Genomic DNA, 27,829 nt, shown 5'->3' with positions numbered 1-27,829 from the left:
CAACCGTACCTCGAAGGTATCGAAGGATATGTTTAATGCCATTTCAATGTCTTCGAGTTGGTGCGGAACTATATCTTGCAAGTAAATTAACTGAAAATGCAATATCAGGCCGAGTGCAATTTGTAAGATACATCAGGGCTCCAATTGCACCGAGATAAGGTATTTCAGAATCAAGAATTTCTTCATTGTCTTCACAAGAACGAAATGGATCCTTCTGCACATCAAGTGATCGAACAACCATTGGAGTACTCAGAGGATGAGCTTTGTCCATGTAAAAGTGTTTTAAGACTTTCTCTGTATAATTTGACTGATAAATTAGAATTCCATTTTGCAAATACTTGAGCTGCAGGCCGAGACAAAATTTCGTTTTGCCAAGATCCTTCATTTCAAATTCATTCTTTAAATATGTAGCGGTTCTTCTGATCTCTTCAGGAGTTCCAACAAGATTTAGATCATCAATATAAATCGCAATAATAACAAATCCGGAGTCTGATTTCTTAATAAAAACACATGGGCATATTGGATTATTCTCAAATCCTTCTTTCAATAGATATTCGCTAAGGCGTTTATACCACATGCGTCCGGATTGCTTTAACCCATATAAAGATCTTTGAAACTTAATAGAATACATACTTCTGGATGTACTCAGATTAGAAGCTTCAGGCATTTTATATCCTTCAGGGATTTTCATATATATGTCATGATCTAATGATCCATATAAATATGCAGTGACCACATCCATCAATTGCATATTCAATCTTTTTATAACTGCCAAATTGATCAAATATCTGAATGTAATTGCATCCATAACAGAAGAGTATGTTTCCTCATAATCAATCCCCGATTTTTGCAGGAAACCTTGTGCAACAAGTCGTGCTTTATATCGCACAATTTCATTGCTTTCATTACACTTACGTATAAATACCCATTTATATCCAACGGGCATTACACCCTTTGGTGTTTGTATAATTGGTCCAAAGACCTCTCGCTTTGCTAGCGAGTTTAATTCAGCTTCAATAGCTGATTTTCATTTTGGCCAGTCATCTCTACGTCGACATTCTTCAACAGTTCTTGGCTCAATTTCTTCATTACTTCTAGTAATGTCAAGAGCCATTTTATATGAAAATATGTTGTCGACAACAATTTTATTTCTATTCAAAATTTCTCCTGTACTCATGAAATGTATCGAGATCTCGTTATTTTCAGGTACCTGTCCCTCTTCAAGAGAAGACATTTCATGAAATATCTCTTCAGGAGGTTCTTTCTCAAGAGATTTACTCTCTTCAAGAGCATCAATTACTCTTATGGCCTGTGTTGGTATGGACTCTTCAGGAGTATCAAATTCATTTTGTATTTTCCTCTTCCGAGGAATTTTGTCCTTAGCACCAATAGGCCGTCCACGCTTCAGGCATATCTTAGACTCGCCTATTGCTATTTTGACAACTTGTCCTTCAGGGACTGCAATCCTTGCTGGAACATTAACGCAGGAATATATGATTTTACCACACCTTTAGTGTCAGTAAATACATCCGGTAATTGGTTTGCAACACTTTGCAAATGAATAATCTTTTGAACCTCTAGATTACATTCTTTTGTACGAGGATCAAATTGGGAAAGAGCTTTATTTTCCCAAGTAATTTTCTATTGTGCTTCAGGCACCGACTTCTCATTATCCAATGTTGGAAAAATGGATTCGTCAAAATGACAATCCTCAAAACGTGCCTTAAACATATCCCCTGTAAGAGGCTCAAGGTATCTGATAATAGATGGAGAATCAAACCCAACATATATCCCAAGTCTACGTTGATGGCCCATCTTTGTACGTTGTGGAGGTGCAATTGGAACATATACAGTACATCCAAAAATACGAAGATGAGAAATATTTGGTTGCTGACCAAATGCAAGTTGTAATGGTGAATATTTGTGATATGCTGATGGTCTAACTCGAATTAATGATGCTGCATGAATTATAACATGTCCCCAAGCAGAAATAGGAAGATTTGATTTCATGAGTAAAGGTCTAGTGATTCGCTGAAACCTTTTAATCAATGATTCAGCTAAACCATTTTAAGTGTGTGTGTGGGCAACTGGATATTCAACATCTATTCCTATTGACATGCAATAATTATCAAAAGTTTGTGATGTAAATTCTCCTGCATTATCCAATCGAATAGTTTTAATTGGATAGTCAGGGAATTATGCTCGTAGCTTAATTATTTGTGCAAGAAGTTTAGCAAATGCAGCATTTCTAGTGGAAAGTAGACAAACATGTGACCATCGACTTGATGCATCAATTAAAACCATAAAATATCTGAACGGTCTACTTGATGGTTGAATAGGCCCACATATATCTCCATGAATCCTTTGTAAAAAAGATGGAGATTCAAAAACAACTTTTGAAATAGATGGTTTGATAATCAATTTACCTTGAGAACATGCAGAGCATGGATATTCATTGGGTAAGATAATCTTCTGATTCTTTAGGGGATGCCCATACGAATTATCAATTATTTGTCTCATCATTATTGATCCCGGATGTCCAAGGCGATCATGCCAAATCATAAATATTTTGGGATCAATGCACTTCTGGTGCATTACAACATGTGATTCAATTGTTCTCATTTCTGTATAATACAATCCAGATGAGAGGGCATGCAGTTTTTCTAATACGAGCTTCTGGCTCGAAATTATTTTAGTAATGAGAAGATGCTCTTTCTTGTCTTCGTTAATGGTTTCAATATGACAACCATTACGACGTATATCTTTAAAACTCAATAAATTTCTTCTGGATTGTGAAGAAAATAGCATCATCAATACAAAATTTGGTGCAATTAGGCAACACAATATAAGCTTTTCCGGAGCCTTCAATTAGATTCGATGAACCGAAAATGGTATGAACATAGACTTTACTCAATGTTAGATTTTGAAAATATTTTTTATCCTTAAGAATTGTGTGAGTTGTAGCACTGTCAGCCAGACATACATCTTTATTATTCATCTCGGAGATAGAAAGTTCATCAATAAGACTCATGATTTTGAAGTAGAGGACTACTAGCTTCAAAATCGTCAGAACTTTCGTGCTGATAACGTGTTATAAAACTATCGAAAGGAGAGAGAGAGAGAGATAGAACTCAGAGAAGTTATGAAACTTATGAATTTCTTAAAGAATTCAACGATATATATAAGAGTACAAAGGGGACTATGCTAGCTTATTATGCTAACACTATGTATATGTCGGCCAATTCACTATGCTAGTACTATGCACTATGCATATGTCGGCCAACTCACTATGCTAATACTATGCTAGCACTATACACTATGCATATATTAGTCAACTCACTATGTTAATACTATATATTATATATTTGATGGCTAGTTCAAGATAGTCACATAATTTATTTTATAACAATATTATTTTATAACACAACTCGAAAAATCTTTGTTATTGACTGTCATTGAAGAAAGAAAGAAAGAAAGAGACAACGAATGTGGCCGGCCAAGCCTTTTCAGCCAGTTTGGAGTACGGACATGATTTAAAATGTAGTCTAACGGACCTATCTATATTCTCATTCTTTATTTATTTATTTTTTTATATTATATCCTGTAATTCGAATAGGCCAATAACAAAGATGTCCGGACATCAATCTGAGGGAGCTATCTTATTTGACACACCTTCGATTTTAATAACGAGAAATTAGCCAATAGCATGAAGATTTGATGGTATAATTTAAATTTAAAATTTAAATTATACCATCAAATTTAAATTTAAAATAAAAAATAAAATTCTCCCGAATGGCTGGTTAAACATAATAAATATTTTTTTACTATTTAATTTATATTAAAAGATTATGTGAACATTTAAAAAAAAAAAAAAATTGGAGGTGCTGTGTCGGTGGGGATTGAAGAAGGGGGCGGTGTCGGCATCCGTAGGTGAGGACTAGGAGGATAGGTAGCGACCAAAACCATACTTTTCTGTGTTCAACATAATTAGTTGCCACGTGGTGAAAGGCACATTTCACTTGTCCAACCAATCTTGCTTTGTGATTATGCGTACTGTCTCTCTTTATTTGGGGAGAGAGTTTAGCTCTCTCAACTACAGATAGTAGAAAGCAATGATCGCTGTGAAGCCTGTGACTCTTCAGTTCCACCCTTTATCTACAACAGTCTCCATCTCCTGCTCAATGAATGAGGTGTAATCCACGTCAGCTCCTCACCCTCTCCACGCATTTCCTATCTTGTTGTGAGGTGAGATAGTTAGTTGAACACCATTTTGATTGGTTTTGTAGTGACTTGCATTAGTCAGCCTCAGTTTCAATTACAATGACAGAATGGTTAAAGAGTGTGAAGGAGACAAAATGCTTTCTCATCGAACAAACCATATAAAATTGGGTCTAAATCCTTGTTCTTTGGCCGAGTCTAAGAAAATGAATGCCCATAGTCCAATTGGTTGATTATGGAACTGTTATTTGAGACTGCAACCAAAAAAAGAGACCATTGTAGCTGTTATTTTGTTGTAGTTGATGGAGATCTCCACATTTTCTAACCAAAATTTTCCTATCTTTACATCCTCGGTTCGAGAAAGTAATAATAAAGTTGGATGGTTATAATCTGATCGGATAGTTGAACAAGACGGCGTTGCAAGCCACGACAGTATGGGAGCTTTACGCACCAATCTTTTGATGGCTCTTCTAGATGGAACTGAATGGTTGATGATCTGGGAGTTGAATTATAGCACACGTGAGCATGAGGTGCTAAAAAATCAGGTACCCATGCTCTTATATTTCATATATCTTGTTTAGAAACATGTCACTCATAAATCAATCAGACACACACTCCCTTGAAGAAAACATTGTACGTTTCAAAGTCAATATCAGTGACCATACAATTAGACACATTACACGCTTAAATTATTTCAGAAGCAACAACAAGCTGTACCCATGTCACTGTTTAATCAAACCTTTAGGAAGAAAGTTTAATTAAACCTCACCGGCCAGCCATTGATGAGTTAGAAAGATGTACAAGGGGCAGCTGAAAAGTCCCATCACCCTCCATGTTTTCTAATAAATATTCCCTCTCTTATTGATCTATCTGATCCCACCTATTTGGCTCTACACTGGATCAGAGTGCCCAAAATCTAATCCAGAGAGCTTGTTCGATAAAGATCATTCATTTGGGATCCATCAATCTGGCGGCCCTAATATGATTTGAAATATGGCGGTAAATTAACGGTTAAAATGTTGTTGTTTGTCTGAACACTAGTAGTTATCAGTTGCTAATTGAAATCGTTTTCAGAATTTCTCGACGATATTTAAGGCTAAACATCCTCGTGGGACCCAATCTCATAAAACCGTGCCCTGGTCAAGGAAGAAATGAAAGACTCCTAATTTCTTCAATATGATTTTCCAGAACATGCTCTTGCGCTTTGTGGTTTCTCCTTGATCATCAATTTTACTCACTTCTTTCTTCTGGAAGCAACGCCATGGTCGTAGAGGTAATGTTCATTCTTGGTAGTCTTTTATGCTAAGAAAAGTCAAATTTGGTGGCTTTCTTGAATTCTTTGTCTGTTTTCACATTTTTTTTGGGCAAATGAAAGATCTGTTCCTTCAGGATTTGCTACCTTTTCTCTTCTGGGTATTACTCTACACATTTGATTTTCATTGTTTGGATTGGATTAACTGGATCAGAAGCGGAAGCTTCGTTCCTCAAGTTTTACTAATTTTACTTGATCTTGTTGAACACTGTTGGATTGTCTTCTGAATGAAAGGCAGGTCTCTCGTCTCGTTATCAGGGAAGGTTTCTTATGATTTCTCCTTTGGTTGCCGATAAGTGTTCTTTCTAACCCCATCATAATGGAGGTACAACTGATATACGCAGATAGTACTGAATTCTTAATGTTCTTGGAGGTTTAATCTGGCTCAGAAAGTGATCGAGTGAAATCAAATTGCTCAATCATCCTTTCTGTTGATAAATAAAACAAAGCAACCCCAATATCTCTTTTTGTCAACTACCCAAGAAAAAGGTTGAGGGTTATGATGCATTTGCAAATTGTGGGGACGAAGGATTACTTTTAGATGAAATATATGCAGAGGAAATTGTAGTGGCGGTGGAAATTGCCAGCATGCCTGCAGCCCAAATCTCAAAGCAGCATGTATATATACTTGAGAATTATCACTTTCATAGAATCCATATGCAGATTTCTTCTTCTTCTTTTTTTCTTTTTTATATTTTATAGAGACAGATAGTACAATGAACGAAGAACAACCATATACATTTTGCAAAGAGTGGAAAATTATAGAACTTTTTATCAATAGAATCAACAACAAGGACCCTCTTCAAAAGGAATGGTATTGACCACCAAAAAGGAATCATATCGGTACTTTAACCCTCTGATCAGTTCGCTTTTCTTTACTCTCTCTCTCTCTCTCTATCGCTTTTTTTTTTTTTTTTTAAAAATTATTTTTACTTTTTTTTTTTTTTTTTATAATTAACAGCTTTGCGTTCTCTTTGTTGGCCGAGCACTGCAAAATAATGATTCTTTCCGCATTATGCAACCTAGTCATCCTTTAGATTGGTCTCATGGTGTTCTCGGGTTATTAGAAGATATTGTATGCTTTTGGCTAAATTCCATTTACAGAAGAAGCTGAACTGTTTTTCTGGGACTTTTTTTGAAAATCCAATGACTTGATGTGAGTAGCAGTGTGAGTGTTTGATTTCAGCACCAACCACTGGCTAGTAGTCATCTTGTGACAAATCCAAAACCTCTGTTTTGCCTTTGTTATCCTCTCATCTTGCAATAGACATGCACTCATTCAATATACAGGGTCTTGTTGAAATCTTTCCGTTCCTTGAAAAAGAAGGGGGGATCTCTTTTTTGGGGTGATAGATGTAGAAACTCTCGATTGCAAAAACCAAAAGTGCTTTGGTTTTTGCTCTCGAAAGGAAGGGACTTCTTATTTGTGAACAAATCAGTATCAAAGACCATACTTCCTATTTGACAACTATTCCCTAAAGTTAGAGATGCAATGCCTTTGGCTAATATCTGTTGAACTGCCGATTTTCTTTTATGTCCAAAACTTTTTTCAAGATTGTTCTGAAAGTATGAATTAACTTATCACCACTCTTTTTAGGAGCATGAGATACCCAATGGATGGCCGCTTGGGCTTGGGACTGTGAATAGACTTAGAGTAGTGGAGAGCTTACCAGCTGCTGGAGTTGAGCCCCACTCTTCACACATGCGATCGGCCAGTTTCTCTTCATTGTCATCCTCCAACCTTGATACTGAGGTAACTAAACTAACTTCATCCCCCGCCCCGGCCGCTTACATATGCTTGTGCGTGTACACCAGCTTGTCCTTTCAATTATTGAGCTTTGCTTTATCCAAAGACAATCTCGAGCTTTGCTCGAGTCTAACTTGAGCAAATTTGCAATATGAGCCTAAAGCAGAAGGTTAGCTTGAACCTCACTTGAGCAAACTTGGTTGGTTCAATTAAATTTTGAGCCAATCTTGTGTCAAGTGTTCAGCAGAAAATTCACTCAACTCTCATTCAAGTGAAATTTTTACTTTTAAATTGGCAGTTTGACCTCCCAAGTTATTGTCCATCGATTTTTCAACAAGAAACACACAGATTTTGCTTCAACTCCTATATTTCCAGACTAGATGTTTAGGCTTGTAGAAGAGTTGTGAGATCTGCTATTTAGAGATTCTGCTTTACAAACACACCATGCTGCATCCAAGCACAATTCCAAATAACCATTTGATGAAAGAATTTTGTAAAGCCTGCTCCAAACTAAAGTAAGTTTTCTGCTGAAATTTATAAATGAATCTTCAACCAAACCGATCACTAGAAGAGACAGACAGACAATTGCAGCAACTGAAACTGATGAATTCTCTTTGATTGATACATGGAGAGGACCTTGAATTTTCTTCTCGTTGCCAGAGCTGGAGTAGCTTATGGTGAAAGCAATTAAAACATCTCTGATAAGAAGTGATTATGCAAAATGTATGAACGATGTTGATTCCTGAGATACCCTTAGGCCTTAGATGCAAGCTTGTCCTACTGTCCCACTAATGATTATTCTTCTGCTGCGAGATCAAACAGTCCACAGCATCCTTCTTTCAAGACCATAGCGTGACGCTGGGGCGGCTAATTGGACTTAGAACAGGTGAAAAAGGAGGCTTCTATTTCCAAAACTCAATCGGAGGTTTCGAAGAGCAGGAAAAGATACGTAAAAGGGATGCAAAATCTAAGGTCTCCAGAGGACAAAGAGTGGATATGTCACAGGGAATTTGCATACCGCTGCTACTTGGTGCACTTGTAAAGATGAGCCGAAGTAAGAGAAAGGCAAGGAAGTAATGCTGACCGGCAAGGCAGCCAATCACATGTTTGTTTGTTTCTGACATGAAAGGGGAATAAACTTCCACGACATGGAACGATGCTGTTATTGATTTGTATGTAAAAATGAGATCTCAGTGTAATTTGACAATATTCATAATGATTTGAGTTAATGACTTAAGAGCATAAATTGTTTCGTCTTTGGGTTGCCAAGTTGAACTCAATTCCACGTTGTTTCGAAGGTCTTCCAATTCCGCCGGACCTCCTCCACCCTTTTGAAGCAAGCCGACTTTTGATCATCCTTGGGCTCCTCGAAGGTCGGAAATCAGGTCCAACTACAACATTTCTTTAAGCTCGTATTTCAAAAAGTCTAGTTGAGAATATAATTAAAATGAAAAATGATATTTGTAGTTGTAATTGTGCAAGTGTCGCGTTATTTTTTTAAAAAAAATAAATTAATCATGAACCCACATTAGGAAAAAATTAATTTTTTAATCGTGAATTTCATTTTTTTTTAAAACGATTACGTAGGGTTTACACATTCTACGATTGTACTTAGAATTACTCAATTGGAATTAGTTCTAATATTATAAAAGATAAAAATTTCTAAAAAATCTATTCATCATCTATTTTCTCATTATTCTCTTATCATTTCATGACGTGATATTAGATGATAAATTTATAAGTGAAATATTATAAGATAATGCCACATCCCAATTAAATAGTCTTCAATAATCTAATACTACATCATAAAATAATGAGTAACATTACTCAAAATTTATTTCTCCTAAATAATTCATAATGTAAAAATTATATTCTCATGCCAATAAAGTACTTACACGATATTATTTGATTTTAAAAATAAATTTTAAAATTTAAATCTTATAAATCAATGTCAAAATTTAAGTGATACAGATGGTATATTTTATTGTCAACAGGCACTAGGTTGAGAATAGAATACTCATCATCTTAAGTTTAAAATCTAAGCAATAACAAAATAATAATAATATGCAAGTGATGATGATTTGATAAATAACTATAAGCATAAATTTCTAAGGTATGATATTTAGGTACTGTTTGACCATTTGAATTTTTTATCTCAAATATAAAATTCTCATCTCATCATTACAACTTTTTCAAATTTCTATATAAAATATAATAAACAATTCAACTTTTTCTTAACTTTTTTAAATTTTAAAATAATAATAATATTAAAATATAATATTTTAATATTTAATTTTAAACTCAAAATTCTTAGCTAAAAATTATAAGTGGTCAAGCAAAACCAAACACGAAAAAGAATTCAAAATAACCTGTAAATATAAATATTTTTATTATAAAATAGATAATGCGTCAAGATGTGGTTGATGAGATTATAAATTTGATTTTATTGTAAAGAATTAAAAACCCTCCAAGACGAAAACGCAAAACCCTCGAAACAAAACGAAGCCCCTCATAGTCCCTGGCCAACCCAAAGCCATGTCATCCGCCGCCGCCACAACCGTCAGGTCCGTCCTTCGCTCCGCCTCTCCCCGAACCACCTCTGCAGCGAGGCTCACTGCGGGCGCTGGAGCCAGAGCCAGACCCACGTGCTCACCATTTCGCATCCCCAAACAAAACCCTCTCACACATCGCATTTTCAGGTACACGCTAAATACATAAATCCTTTCTGTGAAATGTGTGAAATTTTTTGTCATATATATGGATGTAGATGTCTGAGCTAATAACCATGTGTTTTTGTTGCAAAAGATCGCCTGTGGAGATGAGCTTCTGTGTAGAAACGCTGCTTCCGTATCACACCGCCACTGCTTCCGCATTGCTCAACTCTATGCTCTCCGTCTCTCGCTACGGTTGGACTCCTGAAGGTAGTTTCCCATTCATTTTTCTTCACTATATTTTACTCATTTCCATTGAATTTGGACTTTACATTCTCTATGGCGCTTTATTTGATTTAGTATCGTGTGGCACTGGACCTGCTTTGTTGAACTATGATTTGTCTACTGCTTGTCGTTCTGGTGGTGTGGTTATTGCCTTTTTATTTATATAAGATATGCCTTCGTATGAGTTTTTCAAGTTACAACCTCGTTTGCAGTCTTGGTGTTCTGGGACCTCTGGGATATCTCTTTCCAAAGTCATGGTTGCAGATTTGTGTATTGCTTAAGAATCATGTATGAGAATGTTTGCGTGGTTTGACCTGAATTGCTTGATTAATTAATCTTGAGGAGAATTGAGCTTTCACTAAGAACAAAAAATATAGGCTTTTGAGAACGAATTCAGATCTAATCATTGAAAGGTTTAAGTTCTTTTTGGTTGATTTAAGCATCACTGTTTGTCAGTAGTCACACCGGCAAATTTGGGAGCCCGTGGCCTTTATTAATTCATGCTTTTCACCAAGCTTGTTACTTTGCCTTTTTCTAACTTGAAAAGCCATAACATTAGGAAGTCAAGCTGATTTATAGGAAGTTGCTTTTTAACATTAATGGGCTACTCATATGAGAACCACCTCGTTAATAATGATGCCTCTGCTGCCCCCATTATCAGTTGAATGATAGCTGGGTATCAATACCAAGGCCCACTAATCAAAAGTTTTTTTATTGTCAGCAACTATACTTAATAGTCCCGATAATGGGAATATGTGGTCTTGATATGGACTGGTTTTTTTCTAGCATTGACAGAGATTAGTTGCAAAACAATCAATGATGATATTTTTTGGCATAGGAATTTGTCACCATAGTATATGAGGACATATGGCATCGACTAGGTGTATTTATGTCTTTGAATATCATTTTTACATAAGACGTATAGATAATGGGAACTTTGTGGCACTGAGATGTCAATCCATTGGCACTTATTAGGATGGCCATATATAATGTGTATTTTTCGCCGGGGGAGTTGGATGCATCTTACATACTTTGGATGGAGATTTTGGGTTTGAAATCATGTAATTTTCTGCCTTATTAGTTTCCCACTTTTGGGTTGTTATTTTATTTATTTTATTCAAAAATTTTTGGTAATCCTCTCTCTCTCTCTCCCTCTCTCTCTCTCAATGAAAGAATGCCTACTCTCTTTCCTTTTGTAGGGCAAGAGAAGACTAGATGAAGATCAAGCATCAAATATGGATTTCCTTGGATTTGTTTTTGTTCTGTACTTTGAAAGTATTGGTGAATGTCATTTTCAGTAGATTTTGTACCGATCAAAAAAAAAAATCTTCAGTTGATTTTGTGAATGGAGTCGCATTTGAAATTCATGTAGAAAGATGGGAATTTGAATCTAATGTTATGGAGTTAGTGAAAGTAATAAAGTTTACAGAGTTTTGACTAGATTCTTGAAACACAATCCTCGTGTGCTTGATGTGTTCTTAGGTTGCACCCTCTGTGCTCTTATAAAATTGACTTCCTTATCAATGAAAACAGATTCTTGGAACAAAATTATGTGATCGCTTCAGCATTTCCTTGTCATTTTGACAACTAGACCAAGCGTTTATCCTTTTTTTCTCCCCCAGAAGAAGCCCATAATAGATGGGGAAGGATCAAAAAGCCGCAATGGTACATATTATCTTGCAGAAATGGCTGCTGTTATGCATCAAATTTGCTTGTTCATTTTTGTAGTGTTGCTTGTGTATCTGTGATGCATGTAATTTTCAGTTATTTGGTATTAAGTTATTTGGATTATATTGGTTGCTATAAACACTTAAAACAATGAATGGAAAGAGAAAGGTGTTTCCTCATATTTAATTTGGGCTGAACCATTTTTTCATTGATATTAATGTTGATAGGATCATGAGGATGGTACTGATTTGTGGTGTTCACTCAGATTGCAATGATGATGTATGATGAACGTCAGATGGTTCGAGCAAAGTTTTATGTACATGCGCCCTAAGACAAGGTGCTGAAATAAAGCATTTTTAGTAGGGATTCTAGATGCTTGTTACCTGTTTACAAAGCCAGCCAAGGTGTCAAAGGAAAATTTTAATAACTCAAGTAGGAAGTAACTGAAATCATAAATGTGTGCTTACAGAATGATGTTTCAATATAAAGAAGTTAGATCTGTTTGGGTATGACAATGATGATAGTAATGCTCCCTCGTCAAGTAGTTCCTTCATCTTTATGATTGCAATTCGATATGCTTCTTGCCTTCTGCTTTCAATTTCAATTAATGGGTTCATAATACTTCCATGGATCTAAAGAAAATGTTTTTCTGCTATTGATAATGATCTTGTAGCTTTACTGGAAATTTTAGTGGCATTGGTGTTGGGTTTACTTTAGGTAACCAGCATAGTGTCTACCAAAATTTTTTAACGAGTCATAATGAAGTCAGGTTACAGGCCACCTGTTTATGCAAATTTGATATTTACAGTTAAGGTTCTTGATATTTATGGTAGTGCCAAAAGAACACCAAATTCTTGGAAAGCAAAAAAAGTTAAGATTGTTATTGGTGAGTTGAAAAATAAGAAAGTTTAAGAAATTTGTGAATGTTTGCTGCGACTTGTGGACACATGCAAAGACGACCTTTGTATTGACATGCAAAGGAGGGAAAGGGCAAGGAGAAGACACAAGAGAGTATCTTTAGGTGGTGAGATGGACATTGTGAATGTTCAAATCGGTATTTTAGACAACTGCCCCTCCCCTACTGTTGTTTCCATAAATTGATCACTTTTGCTATCAAGTCTCCAAGATAGAAATCATAGGCAGAATGTGCTACCTAATGAAGTTTGCTTCAAGGATGATGTGATTTTGCTCCCACCTTGGCCTTATCTTGATCTACCATTCTCAGCCTAGATGGTGAACTTTAATCTTTCTGGCCCTGCCATCGTCAGTTTCTGCAGCCCCTACATCATTTATTATCGTTGGCTTGGGTTGTTGCTTTTTAAGGGCTGTAATGGTTGCCAATTGACTTTCAGTCTAGAGATTTGCCGTGTTCCCTCTGTTTTTGTCTAGTTTGCCTTGGAAGTTTCTCTCTGGATATTGTATCCATATTCCATACTCTAAAAAGAAATATGCTATTATTATCAAGTTAATCAATCCTTTTTCTTCTTGATTGTGAACTACAGGTAAAGTAACTAAGCATTTTGCTCGAACCTTGATTAGTATTTTTCTTGTTCTTGTGTTGTAGATGGGTGATTGTTGTTGGGGTGGCGAACATTGATCATAATTTCTTCGAATTTCGATGGACTTTGCAAGACTTGATGGGGACGTTATTCTTGTTGGCCGGATTTGAAAAACATAAGGTTAAAATGTTGCTCGTCATAATGAGATTAAATTGTTCTTATATATATATATTCAAACACTTAACTTACATTCTTGATGAACTTTTTGTCCCTATCATTTTGCTGATTATCGTTGTAACCCAGTAATGTCTATTAGTATGCCATGCCGCCCGTCTTAAACGGTTCAGAATCAGAAAATCGTTTATAGAATTACTTCTTCTTTTTCTGTCCTTTCTGGAAAAAGGAAGATTTGACTTTTTATACAGCACCTCGATCATGCCTGGCGCTGATAGCTTTAACACAGTCCCCTGACCTTCCCTTATGTAAGCAACCAAGCATGGTCTCTAAAATCTAGCAAATATTATTTTTACAAGTATTAGATTCATAAATAAATATATTTCATCAAGATTAAAAGTCAATTTGCAGTTTGATGTGACATATTAGATTTTTTTTACAATAAAAAAATATTTACAATTTAATATGTCACAATAATCTGCCTCTGTTTGTTAAATATACTTTTGTAAAATTCTTTATAAACCAAAATATTTCTGATATTTTCTTGAGTAACCCATATGCCAAAATCGGAGTAATCAAGCCACCAAGGCATGGAGAAGTACAATAGGCCATCAATGGCCTATCCCTCGAAGAGAATTAGCAAGGATGTGATATATGTGATGGCATTTCACGCTTCATCGCAAGTATCAACCGGGACAATGGAGTGATTCATTTTGGACGATGTGAGGAAAGAAAGCAGACGAGCTAGGAAGTTGCCTTTATTTCACTCTTCAGCTACATACACGGTTTCGTGTCTACCAAAAGTTCATCACGGTAAAATATAGAAGTATTAATAATCAAGCAACCAATCTAGTACCAGGCAGTCTACTGTGTTAGGTGCCCTGTTACATTGCTTAATGACTTATCACCAAGTTCTGAATAGGTCGAAAGAAAAATAAAACAAAACATCTACTCCTACCATTATATGATTGTATGTAGTATTACTCATTTAATTTAGGAAAATTTTATGTGCAGTCATTTTTGCGGACTCCTTTGTGCACTCCAGTGATATGATTGGTTGTGTATTAAAAAAAAATTAATCCAGCCAATCATATCAGTGGAGTGCGCAGGGAGTGCACAAAAATGACTGTATGTAGCATTACTCTATAATTTATGACTCTTACCAAATTTCTCGGTTAACCAGCTCAACATTCCAAGTTAAGCAAGGGCAGTGTTACAAACTTTGACTGCTCACAAACACAGTAACACGCTTTATCGTGCAACCCCCATGCCGCAGGAATATGGGTAAAAATCATCGGACTTCTAAACTACAGAAAGCACTCAAAATTTTAGTATCATGCTTCTAATTTCACAACAATCCCACTTCAATGACTTAGGGCACTAGCAATAGTTTATGCATCTTCATCTTTAAAATCACATCTTTTGAAGATTGATTTTAAAGATGAAAAATTCTTACATTGGATTATATATTTTTTGATCAAATAATAATAAAATTTTTTTTCCCCCCCTAAAATCTGGATAGCAAAAACAATATTTGCTTGTAAAAATAACCTCCCTGTGCGTAAAACCTACCTCTCACAAAACATACCTTTGAATAGGCTGCACCCCATGCTCTTTCATCATTATATTGATGACAAACATAATATTGATGACAAACATGTTGATTTTGTTCGTTCTAATTTCATCCAATGTACATTTTAAGATTAATTTCTTTCTAATATTCCCAGAAATTCCAAAAAAAAACCCCCAAAAAAAAAAACCCTAAATTGTTCTAGGGCAGCACCATTCAGGAGAAATAAGACCCAAATTTCTACCACCAAAGAGTAGGAATGGAAGACAAAATCACCTGCAAGCTAGGGCTTTTGGGTTGTGTTGTTGATGGATCTCTGTTGGTGATGAATCCAAAGCAGAGAGAACCATGAAGAGCAGAGCCATGAAGAGCAGCTCCAACCGTGAAGAAATCCAGCCAGGAGCAACAAGAGAGAGAAACGATGTGGGGCCGTGCCGTGAGCAATGAGAGCCATTTGGGAAGAAGGAGAAACAACGGTGAAGAGAGAAATGAAAAGAAAGGAGAGAAAGAAAAACCAAAGTGGAAGAAAGAGCAGTTCGAGGTCCTCGGAATGTGCTCTTCCGATAAGAGAGAATAAAAATAATAAAAATAATGTTTGAAGAAGGAAAATGACATCTTCAAAGATAAATAATGACTGTTCAGAGTTATTCAAAATAATAGAGCTAGATAAGCCAATGTAGATGATTTTAATGCAAGTTTCTTCAAATTTAAGAATAAAAATGAAGATAGATAAGCAATTACTAGTACTCTTACATTCACCAGCTCCTATTCAAACAAGGAGAGATTTTTGTCCTCTTGAACTTTGAATTTAGCAGGTTCAGTAACTTCTTCAGTGAGGCCCCATTTGTCAATAGCTACTAGCCCTCACAGATCCCTTAAACATGTCAATCTTTGTGTTACGAAGAATTACAGCAGTGCTCGGCTTCATCAAGTTAACTGCATAAAAGATGCAACCTGCATCATTGTCACAAACAAGTAAAGATATGGCTGAATCAATTAATTGTGCTTTGCCATTTTTCCTTTCCATTTTTCAATGGGGTGGGGGTTGGAGAAGACCCTGCATAAGGATTTGAATCAAATGAATATATACATATACTGTATACATGATCCCTAAAAATCCCAGGATACTCTAAAGCTGTCACACACGCTCTTGCTCCAAAAAGCTGATAATCCGGAATCAAACAATAAGGATCTTGAAGAGTACTAACTGCGAGAATCATAATCAAATTATGACAAATCAACTTGGAAAACGACAAGAGCTAGAAGAACTAATATATTCTCCAGCATGTAGTTCTAGATGTGCCTCCTACACTGGTGTGGACAGTGGAGTAACATATAGCATCATCTAAGGTAATCAATCAGGAATTACTTTCCAGATAACTAAGAGTGTGAAACATAAGAGTGTAACAAAGAAAATTGTGGAAAAGATCTCAACGAGAATTAAAATTCCAGATCACACAGACATTACAAGGAAAGAAATGAAAAATATTGCATAGAGTTTGTGCAATTCCAAGATTAGTTGGTACTTTGTTATCGATGTGCCAATCATTAAAAAGAAATGAAAAACATCTCAGGCTTCATCCTTGAGAGCTCAAACTTAGCATTCCAAGATCTCAAACGAGTGCGCCTTTCTTCGATTACTCATCACACAGATTCGGCTTGGAAATGCAAAACTAGGAGTCCTAACAGCAAATTAACAAGCACATTCATACAATAACCAATCATTTCCATACAACTAATTGAATATCCATAAACAGATAGAAGAACATTACGGTTAGTGACCTTGATCGTTGCAAGCGGTGAAGATGATGGTGGCGGTGTCGTCTCCGAAAAGGCACTACGAAATGTGGGTATGGTGGAGGTTCTAAGAGGCAGCGCGGCCCTTCTGCAAGATAGTGTATGACCAGTCATTCCTGGTTTGAGCTGATCCACTTCCATGAAAACTAGCTTTCTCTTCTCTTGTTTGCTCACTCTTCCTTGTTCTTCTTGTTGCTGCTGTACCTTGTAGAAAGGAAAACGAGCCGTAGCCCAACAGTCCTCGGTTTGATTGGGGTTCTTTGTTCATGCCTGTTGTCGTTTCGTTAAGGAGGCGAGATCGACGTCATTTTTAGAGCCCTCAATATTTTAAAGACTTTAGATATGTTTGGTAGATAAAAATTTTAAAAAAGTTTGTAATATTATAAACGGATTTGTATGACTATATTTAGTTGTCAATTATGACTGCTCTTAGTCTTCAATTATGATCGCTATTTAACCGTCAATTAAGACCAGTCTTAGCCGTCAATTAAGACTTAAGCTATACTTAAACTCTTTTATACTCCTATATATAAGTATCATTCACTTGTATATGAAGAATTTTTATATTGTATAACAACGCTTTCTTTTACAATATTATTTCTCTTTTAATTTCATAACACGTTATCAGCATGAGACTTTGTTGATTTGGAAAATAGTAATTTTCTACTTCAAGTAAGTTTTTCAAGATATTATTTACAGTCCTCAAGGTGAATATTAAAGATTATATTATTTATTACTATTTGATAAAATTTTATATTGTTTACATTTCAGTTATATCTATGGTGAATTAATATTCTCATAACTTATTTTTCAGTTATATCTGTGGGGAATATTATCTATGGTGAATTGAAATTTTCATAATTTACATTTCAGTTATATATATAGTCAATTTTTATTTACATAGTTTATATACAAGTACTATTTATTTTTTATACTTGTTATGAATTATTGATGATAAGATTCATTTTAGAATAGCAATATAGCATCCCTAAAAGATCGCTTTAAACCAATAATTTTATTGAGTATCTCATAATAAAAGATCTATTGATATTATGAAATAGTTTAAATGAGTGATACGTGTACTAAAAGATCGGAATCCTCCCAAAAGCTCGTTATGATTAATGCAACTGAAGTTGCATAATTGAAATTGTGTAGAAAAAAGTCGCTAAAGAATATTTGTTTAAAATTAATGCCTCAAATTTGCTCTTGAAGTAGCAATATCGAGTGCGAAAGTTTATAAGATATTCTAAACTTATATCTTGTCTTCTAATAGCTGAGCAAAATAATGAGTTTTTGTTAAAAAATCATTAGTCACGTTATACTGATTTCACATCATTACCTAAGGTGAATGGTATTGGATTTATATCATTCTCAAAAATGAATGATGCATTTTTTTCAAAGAAACCAAAAATTTGGACGTGGTAATAAATATCTTTATAGTACTTTTATGATTTCGGGTCAGAAGTTTGTATTGGAAAATCTATTAACTTTCTCTTTGAGATGATTTTATATAACTATTGAATCAAATATTATGATGCATCAAAAGTGATATGATTCAAAATATTTGTATATTTTTCATAATTAACTTGATCATCCGAAATCAATTACGATAAGTCGAATAATTTTCATATGGACATTTATAAATGAACTAGAAGATTCTTTTACTATAAAGTCTTCCCAACATAAGTAGAAAGAAAAATTTGTTACAAGCAAATAAAATGAAATAATTCGACATTATCTTGATTATCATAGGTGAACTGAAAATTCAGATAATAATTAATTTATAGATGCAATAAAATAAAAATGTCTCATATTCTAGCTGCTAAAATCTCAGCGATGATTGAAGTCCTCGTAGGATAATTAAGAAATTTAACAGTCTAATGAATATAAAACATGTCTAAAAGCGTGGCAGACATATTGATACAAAAGATAAAGCATCCCGAAATAGAAAAGCATAAAGAAAAGAAATTGGTGCTCCTGTAGAGGCCGTACCCACAAAACAAGTAATAAGATCCATCCAAACATTCTGTCCAAAATTCTCTCATAATAAAAACTGCTGAAGAGTATCATCCTCCTGAAGAGATTTTTCATGAAATGTCTTTCCTTGAAGAAGGACAGGTATTTGAAAATAATAAGATCTCGATACATTTCATGAGTATTGAAGAAATTTTGGATAGAAATAAAATCATTGTCGACAACATATTTTCATATAAGATAGCACTTGACATTACCAGAAGTAATGAAAAAAGTGAGTCAAGAACTATCGAAGAATACTAACGTAAAAATATTGGTCAAAATAGAAAGAAACAATTCTTGCATAATTGATATCATTAGTAAAATGTGATAAATATGGACTTGTAGTCCAAACACCTAAGAGGTGATGCTTATTGAATATAAGTGGATATTTGTATAAAAGAAATGAAAATATAATATATAAATCACGAGTCGGTTTCTCGCAGAAATAATATTGATATACTTTTGAAGTGAATGAAATTATATTAAGGTTTTTATTAGGTTGATAGTTACAGAGTTTGGGCATGCATGATTAACTGCATATTTATATGGATCACTAGATATGAAATATATGAAGCATATAGTCCTGAAATACTTATTCTATCAAGTTTCAAAAATCCTTATATGATCTAAAATAATCCTAACACATATGGACACAAGCTATTTTCCATATATTTTCAGTATCTAGATTAGCTTTTATTGCAGTTTATATAAATGATTTAAATGTTATTAAGACTTCAAAAGAGCTCATGAAAATTACACATATTTGAAATATAAATCATAAACCCTTTCGGTTTTGAGGATGAGGTAAATGAAATTATTAGTTTTGAAATATCATCTCTTAAAATGAAATTAGTATTTCAGATTCATATTACGATTTTGTAAGAAATATGCATGATTAAAGGAGAAAAAAATGAAGCACACAAAACATTTACCAGAAAATAGAAGCACAACTTAAATATTTGTAAAATATTATTTTATTATCTCAAAACAAAATTACAGATATTTGAAGATCTTCGCTTCATTCTTTAAACTATCTTACTCTTCATAAATTTGCATAGCATCCATGTCTAAATGAGTAGACAATCGAAAAGAAGAGTCAAGTAAGGATTTTAAATTCCTATTCACTTACTTTATTGCTCCTACCTTCATGTTAGACTCCAGAAAAAGTTACTAAATGATAGAAATTTTCTCGTTGAGTTTGTCAACCTTACAAGTTTTTTTATTGTAGTTGTTGAGAAAATGCAATAATGGATGACCAGTATTAGGCATCGAGACTCACAAACTCATAAATAGCATCATCATCTGACTTATTAGTTAGATCATTTTTTTATTGCATTATAGCACCTACGGTAGAAGAATAAATAACTGGTGAACAAAGTATAGAATACCTCATATATTGGTCACGAGAAGATTACTGAGTCATTGTAGAATAAGAATGCAAAAAGAAATTGCAGAGTAAGAATGCAGACTAATTACAGAAAAGTGAAGAAGATGGGATGCGAATGAAAATAAACAGAATATTTCTTTTATAGAAAAAATTATGAAAGCAAAACAAAATTATATATATTGATAGAGGATATGCTAAACATAGATATCCTATAGTTATTTACTAAGCCGTGAAATTAAAAGTAGTTTGTCCTTACTCTCTTAAAAGTTGGACTTTTTCAGATATACACGACGAGATTAAATGCAGCTTGTCCTTATTCTCTAAGTATTTAGACTTCTTTAAATATCTATTGTTACTGATCCTAAAGATCACAAGCATACTGTTTTAGCGCCTTATTCTCCTTCTTCAGTTTCCTGTTTTTATGATTCTTTGCAGAGAGCTTCTAATGAAATTAAGATATTTGATTATTGAGTTGGTTGACCTCATTTACTTTAGCCAATAACCTCTGAGACATTGTCGTAACAGAAGTAGAATATTGAGCACTAAGAAATCTTGATTCTAAAACGACATCAAAATAACTCCTTCCAGAAAAATGAATCTTTGCTCCTACCATAAGAGTAACATCCTCAAATGAGTCAAAGGAAAGACAAAGCATCTCTATTATTTCACAGCATTTCTCATGATGTATCTCTCTACAAGATATAAGAGATGTAGCATCATAACGTTGATGCGCCTAACAGCTCCAAAAGAGCTGTAAAATCTTGCACTGCTTGTCTGGTCTAAAAATGTGACCACCGTTTTTGTTGAATATGGAGGTTGGCGGCTTAACTTTGATGACTTCTCCACTAACTATGTTATTCACAAGAACTCTAGAAAAGTACAGCTCCATAAGAGTAGTGAATTTAGGAGAGGTTTGAGGGTAGAGATGAGAATTTTAAGTTGGGATAAAAGTTTAAAATATTAATTTTTAGTGTTATTATTATTTTAAAATTTGAAAAAGTTAAATTTTTTATTATATTTTGTGTGAAAATTTGAGAAAGTTGTAATGATGAGATAAGAATTTTGAGTTACCAAACCAGCTTAATGTTAAAATGATTTTGAATCAATACGGTGAATTTATTTACCAAAACATTATCAACTACATCATTTAAAGAGTCGGTACACAATATTGAGATATACCAACACAATAACCTTTTACTATAAAGTCTTGAAGCACTTTTATATTGATAAAACTCATCCCCTGAGTACTCAAATGGTTGTTCGATCACTTGATGTGTAGAAAGATCCATTTCGTTTTTGTGAAGACGATGAAAAAATTATTGGTCCTGAAGTACCTTATCTCAGTGCAATTGGAGCCTTAATGTATCTTGCAAATTGCATTTAGTCTGATATTACATTTTCAATTAATTTACTTGCAAGATATAGTTCCACACCAACTCGAAGACATTAGAATGATATTAAACATGTCATTCGTTACCTCTGAGGTATGATTGATATGTGATTATTTTATCAACATGAATCAAGCCCATAATTAGTTGGATATGTGGATTTATATTATCTTTCAGATCCACACAGAGGTAGATCTTAAATTGGATATGTATTTACTTATAGAAATTCTGCTATATTGTGGAGATATGTCAAGCAAACATTATCTGTTACATCTTCAAATCATTCAGATATCATTACAATTCATGAGGAGAAATGTAAAATTAATATCAAGCAGATATGGTTAAGTGATAATCTAGTAGATTTATTCATTAAAACATTACCAACTGTAACATTAAAGAAGATTGTGCAGAATATTAGAATGCAGAGACTTGAAAACCTATTATCATGCACTTTTCAGGATGAGTAAATGTTTTGAAAACTTGTATTGATTGTACTATTTTTCCTTCGCTAAGGTTTTATCCCACTAGGTTTTATTTTGCAAGGTTTTAATGAGGCAATCTTAAAACACTTGGCGATACATATGAATATTGTACTTTTTTTCCTTTGCCAATGATTTTTTTCCACTGGATTTTTTCTTAGCAAGGTCTTAATGAGGCATATTTTTTTATGCATAGTCATCCAAATGGGCAATGTTATAAATAGATTTGTATGACCATATTTAGCTGTCAATTATGACTGTTGTTTAGCCGTCAATTATGATAGTTCTTAGCCGTCAATTATGACCGCTATTTAGCTATCAATTAAGACCATCCTTAGCTGTTAATTATGACCGTCTTTAGCTGTTAATTATGACCGTCCTTAACCGTCAATTAAGACTTAACCTATACCTAAACTTCTTTGTAATCCTATATATATGGGTGTCATTCACTTGTATATTAAGAAGTTTTGTATTGAATAACAACGTTTTCTCTTACAATATCATTTCTCTTTTAAATTCATAATATGTAAGTATTTTTAAAAAACTTTTGAGATAAATCTTTTGTTGAGTTTTGAAAAGATACATAAGAAGCTTTGAATAATTCTTTTTAATATTTTTTATATTGATGTTTGTGACAATGGATTAGTAGAGTTGAAATATTTTTTAACTTTTTTTTTAAAGGTTTTTTATTTTTTATTTTTTATCTTTTTTACATTTTAATAAGATTTAGGACAATTTGAATGAAAAGATGAAATGAGAATATTGTAAATAATAGTGAAATTATTTGAATTAAGATATTTTATTAAAATTTAAAAAATGAGAAAGAAAATGTTAAATAAAAATATTTTAAAATTAAAAAATTATTTGAATATAATTTTTGATATAATTTTCGTTTTAAAATTTGAAAATGTTATATTATTTTCTGTATATTGTTTTGGGAGAATTGTAATGATTATTGGTTAGATGAAATAGTTAAAGATTTTAAATTGAAAAGTATTTTATATTTAAGTGATATTTGAGAAGTAAATTATGATAAATTTTGAAATGAGATAATCTCTATTCCCAAACATGGCCTAAGGAGGTTTGAGTAATGAGATGAGATGAGAATTATATGAATAGTAGTGAAATAATTTGAGTTAATATATTTTATTAGATTTTGAAAACTAAGATATTGAAAGTTAAAAAAATATTATAAAGTTAAATATTTTTATAATATAATTTTTAAAATAATTTTATCTTGAAATTTGAAAAAATTATGTTATTTTTCTTTTGTTTTACTTAAAAGTTCAGAAAAGTTGTAACGCTTAAATTATATAAAAAGTTAAAAATTAAAAAATATTTGTATTTGAATAATATTTTAAAATAAAATTATGAAAAATCTTAATACAAGATGATATCATCTCACCTCCCAAACAAGTCCTAAGTTTAGGACCAGAATTGTAAAAAAATAATTTTTCATTAACATAACATGATATATTATAATTATTTTATAATCAGACATATAAGATTTTGAGTTTCTAAAATAATTTTTAAAGTTTTTTTTTTTTGGTAGATTGAATATTTTTATCAAAAGTTATATACTGAAAATAAAATAAAAGTAGATTTTTTCTAGAATATACGGTACGAGTCTCTGACAATATAAATATATATACAGTAGCCTGCAGGCCACGTGTGACCCGACCAAAACAGTGCCATTGCAATGTGCGTTGAAAGGAAGTAAAAAGGGCAATAAATCGAAGAGCAACCCGACATTTCCTCCCACCGCGTTTACGTCACCTCCGGTCTTCACCACAAGCAGCCACCGCCCATCTCTCTCTCTCTCTCTCTCTCACAAACTAATCGTCATTTATGAAGCTTCCTCCCATTAATACAGCGCTCTGAGGAAAAGTCAAATTCGTAGCTCATTGGAAAATACTCATCAAGCTTTCAATAAGAAGACTTCACCCTCTCCGTTTTCCATCATCAGCTTCCTACGATCAACTTGAACAAATATCTAGCCAAAAAGTCTTGATTTTTCAGTACAAAAGCACTCAAGAGGTTCTAGATCGGAGGCCAGTTTTTTATTTCTTTTTTCCTCTTTGGAGGTAGCTAAATAAAGGTCAATTAATAGATAAAAAAGTGAGCTTCATCTTTGATCCCATATTTTCAATGGATTCTGACTTCTGGACCTCTCGTCTCGCCGCCGCCAAGCGCCAATACACGCTTCAGCACAACCATCAGAGTTCCCACTTAGGTATCTTATCCCCCACTCCCCCCTCGCTCTCTCTCTCGGTTTTTATTTTTTATTTTTATTTCTCTGTGTAAATATGCTGTGTTTTTGGATTAGATCGGTTGAACATCGATGATTTTGAGGTAGAGGACGATGTCAGACCCGATTTTACATGCCCGTATTGCTACGAGGACTTCGACATCGTGTCGCTATGTTCGCATCTCGAAGATGAGCACTCGTGCGAGTCCAAAGTCACCGTACGTGTTTCTTTAGATGCACCTCCGATTTTTTTTTCTTTTTCCTCTCTCAAATTTCCCCTACGATGCCTGTTATGTTATTCGATCCGCAAGAGTAGACGGTTGGCTTCCTTATTAAATTCATGTTGGAGGGTTACAATCTCTGTTGGTAAAAAAGTTGTGTATGCCTTTTGCGGAGCAATTGGCTGATATATTTTGTTTCATCGAGTGTCGGTAAAGACTACGCAGGGACCAAAATAGTATTTCCTCTTATATATTTGTAAACATATATATGTTTGTGCGTGTGCTATGTGTGTAATAAAACAGATACGGTGCTCCAATCATATAAAGATTCGCAGTCTTCCTCAAATTATATCGTTCCCTGTTTATGAGCTATATTTGTATTGCCAACTTGTTGTTCTGATGTCATAATCCTTCCCCACTTTGTATTGCTGAAGAAGCTCATAGATTGCTGTCATTGAAAACTTAGATTTTAGTTGCTGCAAAGAGGAACCGGAAAGAAAAAAACCAATAGTATATATGGAAACTATTGGTCGAATTGGTTGGCTACTAGAAAAATGTAAGAGGCTTTCGGGAGCTGGTATGGTGAGGTTTGTGCAGGAAAAAAAGAGCTCCAAGTTGCAATTGATATACTAGTGATTTTTTAGAAGTTGTTACTTATAAAGTTGTTATTAAAATTTTTCTTTTGAACTTCAGGATCTTCCTTCAGTTACTGCACTAGAGGAACATTTAAAATGAGGCTGTTATTGCTAGATGGTTCATCTATCTAGGAAGATGTTTTATCAATAGAGGGTGCCATTTAATTTAGTCCAAAGACATAGTGTTGATGAATTCAAATCTTGGATCATATGATTCATATTTGTGCTTGATGCCTTCATTGTAATGGAACTTATTTTTCCTTGTACCGAATTGACGAAGAATTATGTTGGTTTCTTTGATATGGTTTCACATCCAAAATGAATCAATGGAAATTAAGGGGAGGGGGAAAATGGAGGAAGGGAAATGAACAAAATGAAAATCTTGTTTTATCTAGTTATTTATTGTCGAGATTCATATTCCCTAAGAATTGAAGGTGGGTGATATTGAGTTGTTTAGTTTCTAGTTTTGATTGGCAGTTCATGATAGTAGAGCCTCATTTTGCCTCTTTCCTTGCAGGTTTGTCCTATTTGCTCTGTTAAAGTTGCTCGGGACATGTTAAGTCATATCACACTGCATCATGGACACTTGTTCAAGATATCCTTTAGACTGAAATTTCATCACTGATGTTTTATCTTATATGACGTTGAAGACAATATGCTTGTTTATATTCTTGGTTATTTATTGACTACAAAACCAAATTGTTATATGAGTTTCCTTTAACTGAGGATTACTTTCAGAGACGTCGCAGGTTACGTAGGGTAGCAATTCCTAACAGTCAGGCACTTTCACTACTGGGCCGGGATCTTCGTGAGGCTCATCTGCAGGCACTTCTAGGGGGTGGTGGACATCGGTCAAACAATGCGAATGTGTCTGCTGCAGCTGCTGATCCATTCTTATCATCATTTATTTTGAATTTTCCTGCATCTGAAACAGAAGAAATATCAAAATCTGTGGCAATCAGTGCTGAGGACACTTCTGCAAAACATGAGGCACCAGCACATATATGGAAATCAAGGTACTGGTTTAGATTTATTTTCTGTTAGGATCATCGGAAACCTGTGATGTCCATTGAATTATTAACCCCTTGTTTACTCATTTAATTTTTTACTTAAGATGCATTAATTAATTGTCATCATATAACCACCCTTTTGTAACGTCACTTCCCCATTCCAAAAATTTCTTGTGAGATGTATTACCCTCCTATACGTTATCACTTTTTCTCCCTTGTTTCCAAGATTCTCACTTTATTTTTCAAAAAAAAAAAAAAAAAACAAGAGTTCTTTATTCTCTTTTATATAAGATTTGAAAATTGTGGCCTACCCCTTTTGTTGACCAACACTGTCCATGTGGATTAGGGGTTTGGATTGAGATATATGGACCATCATATGTTGGACAAATTTCTCTATGAGAATGCAGTACATATTTTGATCTCTTAGACAAGGTGGTCCATCACTTTTGTATTCACCAAGGAGCACAGACCATTAGATAAATTAGGAAGTAACCAAGTTTCAGTCTTTGATGGTGAGGAAGCACTCACTGCATGGGCAACTGTTATGGTCCAATTATTTATGCTCTATGCACACCTTAATCCCTGAAAAAACCCTTATCTGGATCCAACTGTTAACTTCTCTCTCCTCTTGCAGTTTTGATCCTTCTTTGAGTTACGAAGAACGGGAAAAAAGGATGAGACAAGCTGCTGGGAGAGCTGGTTTTATGCAAGATCTTCTTTTCTCGACTCTGTTGAGTGCCTAATAGAAGCAGTAAGTTGCGTCATAAATAACTGATTGAGTTACTAGAAGTCTTGATAAGAGGGGTGTCTTTGGGTGGGATGCTAGTAGTTTACTTTGTTTGAAGCAGCATTGTTATGTCTGATGATTGTATCCCATTCTTGTTAATACCTCTCTCTCCCCTTCCCAGTGATGTACCTCATTCTGAAGAAATATTTTAAAAAGATCTCAGTTTATGAAGAACTTTAATTCATTAAATGGTTGTGGTGTGGCCTTGTAGAAACCTTTTTTTAATGCGGATGAACTCAGGAGGGAATCCATGTTCCAGCTCATTTGATTTTATTTCATCCACGACAGCTGCGGTTAATCAACCTCCTTTTACCCACTCCACCTATCCAATTCCAGTCCACCCAACAGTCTCTCAGCCACGCCTAAAAATAAACTGAAAAATGAAAGCGTGCCCAGGTTGAACATGACATTCTGGATCAGACACGAACGACAACATCAAACGCCGATGTATGAATGTTTTCTTTTCAGAGCTTCATGAATCTTAATGACTGTTTTATTCTAGTGTTCCAGAATATGTTTGATCGGTTGGCTTCACAAGTTAAATAATTTTCCTTCGAATTTAGAACTTGTTGGTAAAATATTTCATCTAAATAGATTATCTCCTTTGTAAATGGAGTGGAAACTTTAAGATATTTGCCAATCTTTGTCGGATAACCTTACAAAATAGCAGCAAGGTGGTGCTTTTTTCGTGTTTTGTTTTATGCATGCAATGAGTTCATAACCATTTGTAAACCCAT

The 27,829-nt window shown here is 34.1% G+C and overlaps 4 protein-coding genes across 21 annotated transcripts; 3 read left to right on the top strand and 1 right to left on the bottom strand.

Moving 5' to 3' along the window:
- Positions 1-4,988: 4,988 nt before the first annotated feature.
- LOC122279610 lies at positions 4,989-8,529 on the top strand. 5 transcript variants are annotated; one of them, XM_043090337.1, is made up of 5 exons: positions 4,989-5,217; positions 5,293-5,491; positions 5,769-5,855; positions 7,128-7,283; positions 8,100-8,529. In XM_043090337.1, the coding sequence occupies exons 3-5, from the start codon at positions 5,850-5,852 to the stop codon at positions 8,352-8,354; spliced, it is 417 nt and encodes a 138-aa protein (XP_042946271.1). In that variant the 5' UTR covers positions 4,989-5,217; positions 5,293-5,491; positions 5,769-5,849; the 3' UTR covers positions 8,355-8,529. The 5 variants fall into 5 exon arrangements, with proteins under 5 accessions (XP_042946271.1, XP_042946272.1, XP_042946269.1 ...); XM_043090338.1 differs by having other exon boundaries at positions 5,765-5,855; XM_043090335.1 differs by lacking the exon at positions 5,769-5,855 and having other exon boundaries at positions 5,013-5,217.
- A 1,192-nt stretch (positions 8,530-9,721) lies between these two features.
- Positions 9,722-13,641, top strand: LOC122279608 (protein NUCLEAR FUSION DEFECTIVE 6, mitochondrial-like). 7 transcript variants are annotated; one of them, XR_006229637.1, is made up of 4 exons: positions 9,722-9,976; positions 10,083-10,198; positions 12,147-12,218; positions 13,446-13,641. XR_006229637.1 is itself a non-coding variant. In XM_043090331.1 (3 exons), exons 1-3 carry the CDS (start codon positions 9,813-9,815, stop codon positions 13,451-13,453), a joined length of 288 nt encoding a protein of 95 aa, XP_042946265.1. In that variant the 5' UTR covers positions 9,722-9,812; the 3' UTR covers positions 13,454-13,641. The 7 variants fall into 7 exon arrangements, 5 of the variants coding, with proteins under 5 accessions (XP_042946265.1, XP_042946263.1, XP_042946264.1 ...); XR_006229638.1 differs by having other exon boundaries at positions 12,109-12,218; XM_043090331.1 differs by lacking the exon at positions 12,147-12,218.
- Positions 13,642-13,759: 118 nt separating this feature from the next.
- On the bottom strand, positions 13,760-17,232 carry LOC122279609 (uncharacterized protein At4g28440-like). 6 transcript variants are annotated; one of them, XR_006229642.1, is made up of 3 exons: positions 16,907-17,218; positions 15,401-16,078; positions 13,760-13,890 (listed from the first exon to the last, which is right to left on the bottom strand). XR_006229642.1 is itself a non-coding variant. In XM_043090333.1 (2 exons), exons 1-2 carry the CDS (start codon positions 17,060-17,062, stop codon positions 15,972-15,974), a joined length of 255 nt encoding a protein of 84 aa, XP_042946267.1. In that variant the 5' UTR covers positions 17,063-17,216; the 3' UTR covers positions 15,747-15,971. The 6 variants fall into 6 exon arrangements, 2 of the variants coding, with proteins under 2 accessions (XP_042946267.1, XP_042946266.1); XR_006229641.1 differs by lacking the exon at positions 13,760-13,890 and adding an exon at positions 14,010-14,348; XR_006229639.1 differs by lacking the exon at positions 13,760-13,890 and having other exon boundaries at positions 15,747-16,078; positions 16,907-17,232.
- A 6,687-nt stretch (positions 17,233-23,919) lies between these two features.
- Positions 23,920-27,793, top strand: LOC122279606 (protein DEHYDRATION-INDUCED 19-like). Of its 3 annotated transcripts, none has more exons than XM_043090325.1 (6): positions 23,920-24,424; positions 24,518-24,657; positions 25,813-25,890; positions 26,028-26,311; positions 26,940-27,056; positions 27,381-27,793. In XM_043090325.1, exons 1-5 carry the CDS (start codon positions 24,340-24,342, stop codon positions 27,046-27,048), a joined length of 696 nt encoding a protein of 231 aa, XP_042946259.1. In that variant the 5' UTR covers positions 23,920-24,339; the 3' UTR covers positions 27,049-27,056; positions 27,381-27,793. The 3 variants fall into 3 exon arrangements, with proteins under 3 accessions (XP_042946259.1, XP_042946258.1, XP_042946257.1); XM_043090324.1 differs by having other exon boundaries at positions 27,304-27,793; XM_043090323.1 differs by lacking the exon at positions 27,381-27,793 and having other exon boundaries at positions 23,922-24,424; positions 26,940-27,281.
- The last annotated feature ends 36 nt before the right edge of the window (positions 27,794-27,829 follow it).

The sequence above is a fragment of the Carya illinoinensis genome, chromosome 10 (genome assembly GCF_018687715.1).
Source record: "Carya illinoinensis cultivar Pawnee chromosome 10, C.illinoinensisPawnee_v1, whole genome shotgun sequence".
NCBI classification, from domain to species: domain Eukaryota; kingdom Viridiplantae; phylum Streptophyta; class Magnoliopsida; order Fagales; family Juglandaceae; genus Carya; species Carya illinoinensis.
This window is presented reverse-complemented; position numbering and strand designations above follow the sequence as displayed.